Raw genomic sequence first — 6,801 nt, 5'->3', positions numbered from 1 at the left:
CTTCATAGTTTAGGCTCTTTTTTTAGCTTCTTTTTTTTTTCTCATTTTTTGTTTGAAAAACAAAAAATTAAGTTTGGACTTATTTTTTTTTAAAGAAAAAAAATATATCATTTTAAATATTAATAAATAAATATAATATATAAGTAATAAGTAGATATATTAATTTTTTAATTAAAAACCTAATTTATGCAGTTGGGTGAGATTTGAAATCCTACATATCCACTACTTTTTCAAAAATTTGAAAAATTGCATTTACTTGCCCGCTGTATCAAAACCGTCAATTTCAATCACTTAAATCATCATTTGTCAAAGAAACTTGATATAATCGTTTAGATCCTCCCTTGATTATTATCTAGAGATAATTACAATAACCACGCCCAAAGTATAAATTCTCATACACTTTAATTCGCAAACTTTTAATTATTCTAATTTATATAGCCAGGCTTGAATTAAAAATGTGAACCATTTTTGCAGGAGGGTAAGATAAAATTTGATTTAAGGATCGGAAATAAATGTGTATCATATCCTTACTTAAAAAATTATAATAAAAATAAAATGAAATTTAAGTGAAAAAAAATATGATTGTTAAAAATTTGGTGAATGGTTTGATTGAATGAAAAAATTCTCTCCTTAAATTTGATAAAAAATTGGTGAAATTGTTGCAACATACATTGCAAAATCTTGCGGGGATGCAGATTTGGTTATATAATTGGAAAATACCAGAACAAATGAAAATTCAGGAAAATAAGCGAGCGCACACACAAGCTACCCAACCCAACCCAACCCAACCCAAAGATGTAGAACTTGTTCGTTCTCCTACAAAAGGGAATTAAACTTCACAAAGCACTAAAAACGAAACCAATCATGAAACTTATCCAAGCAAAACCACACATTTATTTATTACAAAACATAAACTATAGTTTGAACAACACAAATTCAGAAACACAAAGCAAGCCTAGTACAGGACATCATATGCTCCAGTTTAAACACATAATAGTGAAAAAAGCATGAAAATAGACACCAAACTAAGACCTCAAAACACACGGTACTGGCTAGTTACCGGTGACTCTTACCATGCCTCTAGTTTTACATGGTTTAAGAATCATGTTTGTGTCGCACACACAAACATAATTTTCAGCACCATGAGAAAAGGCAGCACGAAGACATGAACCCCGGTATGGAGTCATGAACCAAGTGTTTACCCATGAAATCCCATTAGATTCACGCACAAACTCCTTTTCTAGTTGCTTAGGAAAGGAGGTTGAATTGCGTTTGGGCATTTCCAACGGTGAACAGTTTAAATCTCATCCACTTCACTACTGAGAGAATGAAATGAGATTTTTTGAACCGCCGTGTTGGCCGCTTCAAATGAAAAACATAGTATCCTTGAGGTCCAGGTGCAGAGCATAGAACCTCTCATTAAGTGAAGCAGCAGAAGATGACGACGACGATGAAGATGAAACTGAAGGAGGCGGCTGAAACTCCATGACAACCTCTTGATACTGGCGTCCCCTGTACGCAACAAGATCAGCATAGTACACTGGAGGGACGAGCGACACAGGCTTGGTGCATCGAGCAAAGGTGTAACACAAATCGTATATGAGCTTTTGTAACTTATCAGAAGTGAACTTGTTCTCATCAAACAAACAATAGTAGTGGGTTGGCTTGCTAGTCCCAAGATTTCCATAATGACTGCACAGATAAAAATCAAACTCAAAGGGATGAACAATTGTCGTGTCCACAACTGTTCCCGGAGGCACATTGCCAGATGCTCCCCCATCCCTCTCATTCTCAAGAAACAAACGAGTCTGGTGCCGCTTCTGGGCAACAACAAGAGTGATCGTAGGACGGTAGTTTCCCTCATATATGGCATTCTTCAGATCCAGTAACTCTTCATTAAGAACCATATCAAATTGGCCCTCACTAACCCCATCACGAAAAACAACAATCTTCTTCGGTTTGACTTTGTTAAGCTTAGCATAAGTGTTGACTAGGTCCAAACACATGGGCCCAAAATTCACAATCTTCTCCTTCCGGTGCTCTTGGGGGCAAATCCGAGCAACATAACGATTGGCAGCAGGCCAGTTGACTGATGCCACAACAGCTGCAATGGACGGACAAGACGCATTAAATGCTTTAGGGTGATTGACATCAGCCCCCACAAACATAACATGTTCGTCACCTTCGAAACCGGGGAGCATTCCGTTCAGTTCTACATTGCTACCCCCAAGCTTGCAATTAAGCTTCAGAGCAATGTTTGCAAGGTCCTGGTCCTTACCTTTGTTTGCAATACCAACTATGCAACATTGAGTCAATACACCAATCTGCGTCTCAGACACCCATTTGAGATACTTGTAACCATCATGCTTTCCAGACATCACACAGAAAATAAGTTGTAGTTTGCCCTTACAATTCCTACTTGCCTCTTTAACTACACTGTCAAGCAGTTCTTGAATGGTAGCTAAACTAGAGAATTTGTTCATATTGGTGAAACGACATGCAACTGGATCCTCCACTTGGATCCCCAGATTATAGCATTTAGCCCTCAGGTTGGGAATGAAACGGTCAGGATTGAGTTTATTATACCGATCATTTGCAGTGAAATCAATCAAGGCCCATCGATCGAGTGGCATGCCTTCCATAACTGATTTCCCAAGAAGGTTCCACTGACACTTATCCTTGTCAGTAATTCTTAGGACCACCGCACTGCCTGTGGAAGAACCTACCTTCAAAACAGGTGGCTCCATGCCACGACCTAACAATCTTGTCATGTCCTTCTTCACTTCAATCCCAAAATTCCGAGCAACATCTCTGCAAGACAAAGAAAATAAGAAATAAAAAAGATTGAAATCTCCTACATAAATAAAAGAAAATTAAGTAATACAGAACAAACACGGATGTAAAAATCAACTATAAGAGTATTAAGACAGTACATGCAGCCAATTCACACAAAAGAAGAAAATTTTATCAAATATAAAAATCAATGCAATCATTTTCCAGCTGAGGTGTTTTAAAAATAACAAGAATCATACACAACCTAACATTTGGGGGGCAATTTTATTATTATTAGATAAGTAATCAAGATCAACACCAACTTTCTCCAAAATTTCACTTGATGTTATGTAAATGGAGCACCAAACAATGCAAACCACTACCCTGAAGTTCCACTCCCAAAGTAGCATTTGATCGTCAGTAGGGGATTGGTAGGGAAGGAGATGTGCTTAAAAAATGGGGGAAGGGACTATTTTTTATTTTTTGGAAAAAATATATATATATATATACTCACTTGTATTAGTTTATAACTGGCAACTAAATGCAACACATAAATGTTTCAGCATTCAAACTTAATATACTCCTTTGGGTTCATAAATAAAAGCAACCACCTACAAACCTTACTATAATTCTCACAGTTCACAATAGAAGTCTACTTGAAAATAATCTTTAATATATTTTTTGGATTCATAAATTTTTAAGTGTTTATTTTCTATCGGTTAGTCATGGTTTTAGGAAAAAAATGGTTTAGCTATTAGTTATAGGTGCAAACAAGTTTGTTATAGAAAAGGATAACAATTTGCTATCATCAATTTCAAAATTTTCAATCCTTATAATTTTTTTGAACACCAGTTACCTAATTTACAAAATAAAATTAAAAAAAAACCATCATGTCTTACCAGAAGAGAATTGGTTTTTAGGTCATTATGCAAATGCCCCAAAATAAAAAATAAAATAAAAACAACGAAAACAAAAGGTATTAAGGCAATGTTTTTGGAACTAATAGTAGGACCCAAAAAAAATGAAAAAGACAGAAAAAATAAAATGGTAGATTAAAAAAGAAAACATACCCACAAGGACCATCCTCAGATCGCACCATCCCATAGATAGTGTCCTTTCTCTCCCTTGGACGAGGCAATGATATTTGCTTCAAGAAGAGAGCTTGATCCCTATCCAAATGCTCCTTTGGATACCTCTGCCCGTCCACCAAAACACAGAATTCCATAGGCACATAATTTTTTCTATTACCTTTGCCCAAATCCACACAAGGTATGTCCTGGTACCTTAGTTCCCTGTTATATTTCTCCCTGAAATACTCGACGAGGCCAATTTCCCTCGGTGGATTCTCACCCTCTCGATCTTCAAGAGTGAATGTAATATCTCGCGTATTTTGATCACTGAACCCTGCTATAGTGTATTTCTGGTTTGTCAGACGGTGAGTTACATGAACTTTCAATCCTTTCAACACATGCATTACCTCTCGCATTACTTCTCTTCTTGACGTTCTCACATCATTTAGTTGAAAACCCTGTTCCATAAGGAAGTCTAGGACAGGCAATCGCTTGCGCAATGCCAACACCGAAGAGTCCAAACATAGAGCTAGACCCTGGGCAGTGGCCTTTAGGCTCTGTTGAAAGCCTCTGAAAGCTGCAACGCCATAGCCAAGGTCATCGTTTGGTCTAAATTCTTTGGAGAAAAAACTTCGACCAACAGAGATCATATGCCTACTTGGATTATCCTTCATTACCAAATCCATCCCTTGAAATATTTCACGAGGGACATATGAGAGCATTCCTCGTAAGTAATCGTTTAGCTTTGAAACCTTCAGCTCATTCACTAACTCAATAGTGAATCTATAAGAGCGAGGCGCAGTGTCCTCTCCACCAGACAACTCCACATAGAACGTCCCAGTGGGTAGTGGCACTGCACTGAAGATGTTCTTCTCGCCATCATAAGTAGATATTAGCTCGGGAAATCGAGTGGGATCATCAGAAAATAGTTTGTCCGTAATCAAACGGAGATCAGATTTCGAAATTGGCCTCTTTGCAGCGCGACTGCCAGGAGGCATATTTGGTTTGATATCCACATCATAGTGCATTATGATGCTCTGTGGATTGAATTTCACAGGAAAGTGGTTTGCCAAGAGCCTTGTATTCCTGAAAGCAAGTGTGCCCCCATTGTCAGGTCGTTTTATGGGCACACTCTTCTTCTCTGAACTTCCTCCTGGAATAGACGATGAAGGCTTCTTTTCTGAAATTTGCAATTGCTTTATATCTGGGAACAACAAAACAAAGAAATGCTTAGTCAAATCTGAGGATTTCCATCAAAAGTTGATATCATAAAATTCGAAGATCATATGTAGCAAAGGTATCCACAATTATTAAGGTTATAGATTGTGTTTAACTTAAATTCCAGTCCCTTTCTTTTCTCTCTTTTTTTTTTTTTTGGGTGTGTTAGTATTGCTTTTTTATCCATTAAATTAAACTTTTTTTTTTTTCTCCCAGTTATTGCATCTCCAACCCTTCATCAAATTTTTCATATAATTTGATTTTAATTTTGAGTAAAAAGCATGATTTGATATGAACAACTCCAACACTTCCATCAAAAAAAATTATAATCTTATCCCAAATTTTCGTTTTCACCAAATTTGAAGGAAAAAAAAATCATCCCCATTGCTTCATCTTTTAAAATTTTTATCAAATTCAAATTTGATGAATAAATGCTTCTCCCTTGAGTCAATAAAATATTTGATGAAAGGATTGAAGATTGAATTAAAATTTAATTGCATTGAATTGAATTGCAATGAAATTAAAGATGATTAAAATTAAAATTAAAATTAAAATTTAACAACCGTTTTGGATTGAAATTTACAAATTAAAATTAAAATTTACAAATTTAATAACCGTTTTGGATTGAATTGCATTGGAATTAAAGATGAAATTAATAACCAAATGATTCAATAAACAAAACTGACTATAGTTTAGGAGATAAAACTGAAAATCAACAATTAAAAAACAAGATGTAAAAACTAAGATCTAGGTCAAGACTAAGAGAGATCTACCAGGAAGAGCTTGTTCAGTAAGCTTCTGAGAAACAGGAACAGGCTGAATCGGAGGTTGAGACGACGACTGACCAGCAACAGGGCTCCCACTCCATGGTCGCCCACTCCACACTCCACGCGTTGACCCCACCCCCACACCTTGAACTTGCTGCAATGGCGCTGGTGGCCTGTAAGCACCACCACCACCACCAACCGGACCTCCCTGAACCGCCCTATCAACCCACTGTTGACCACCGCTCTGTGAGGGACCCCAAGCCCTAGCCCCTCCTCCTCCTCTTCCACCACCACCACCACCTTGATTCTGACCCTGCTGAGGAGGAGCCCAAGCCCTAGCCCCTCCTCCTCTTCCACCACCACCACCACCACATTGACCTTGATTCTGACTTAACTCGGAAGGACCCCAAGCCCTAGCCCCTCCTCTTCCACCACCCCCTTGACCCCTGCCTCTTCCTCCACCACCGTTTCCGCCTCTGCCACCACGATTACCGCCGTCGCCGCCGGAGCGGGGAAGGGCGGCGCCGCCACGTCCACGGTTGTAGTTACGTCCTCCGTCTCTCTCCATTGTTAGATGTTTAGATAGATCAGTGAATTTTTGCTTGATTTGCTTTGCTTGCTTTGCGAGTTAGAAGGGGCGGGTTTATAGAGTGAAGTGGGAGGAGTGTGTGAGACTGGAAATGAAGTTATCAAAATGCCCTCATCACTTTAGGGCCTAAGTTTTCAACACTGGTCTAAAGGTTAGGGAATCTAGAAGGATCCATGAAAATGGAGAGCTTATTTTTTATTTTTTTATTTTTATACTTTATTTCATAATTGTTAGCTAAAAAAAAATGCTTCACATTATTCATTGAATTTAGTGTTGGTGTATATATATATATATTTTTAAATCGGCATATATATTCATTAAATATGTCAAAATTATATAAAAATATATTAAAGTACATGAAGTATGAATTAAAAATTTTAATATT

The 6,801-nt window shown here is 37.5% G+C and overlaps 1 protein-coding gene across 1 annotated transcript; it reads right to left on the bottom strand.

The window, feature by feature from the left end:
- Nucleotides 1-871: 871 nt before the first annotated feature.
- LOC114307697 (protein argonaute 2) lies at nt 872-6,518 on the bottom strand. The gene is made up of 3 exons (XM_028253095.2): nt 5,834-6,518; nt 3,843-5,046; nt 872-2,811 (listed from the first exon to the last, which is right to left on the bottom strand). Exons 1-3 carry the CDS (start codon nt 6,393-6,395, stop codon nt 1,365-1,367), a joined length of 3,213 nt encoding a protein of 1,070 aa, XP_028108896.2. The 5' UTR covers nt 6,396-6,518; the 3' UTR covers nt 872-1,364.
- Nucleotides 6,519-6,801: the final 283 nt, after the last annotated feature.

This window comes from Camellia sinensis, chromosome 10, assembly GCF_055761805.1.
Source record: "Camellia sinensis isolate YWXY chromosome 10, ASM5576180v1, whole genome shotgun sequence".
Taxonomy (NCBI): Eukaryota; Viridiplantae; Streptophyta; class Magnoliopsida; order Ericales; family Theaceae; genus Camellia; species Camellia sinensis.
The sequence above is the reverse complement of the archived record's forward strand: the minus strand, read 5'-3'. Positions and strand labels throughout refer to the sequence as shown.

Excerpts from the sequence above, each read along its gene's own strand:
- LOC114307697 (XM_028253095.2), bottom strand. The coding sequence starts at position 6,395 with ATGGAGAGAGACGGAGGACGTAACTACAACCGTGGACGTGGCGGCGCC. Across the intron at positions 5,047-5,833 it reads TACTGAACAAGCTCTTCCTG|ATATAAAGCAATTGCAAATT; the intron begins GTAGATCTCTCT and ends TGTTGTTCCCAG. Across the intron at positions 2,812-3,842 it reads TCTGAGGATGGTCCTTGTGG|AGATGTTGCTCGGAATTTTG; the intron begins GTATGTTTTCTT and ends TTTGTCTTGCAG.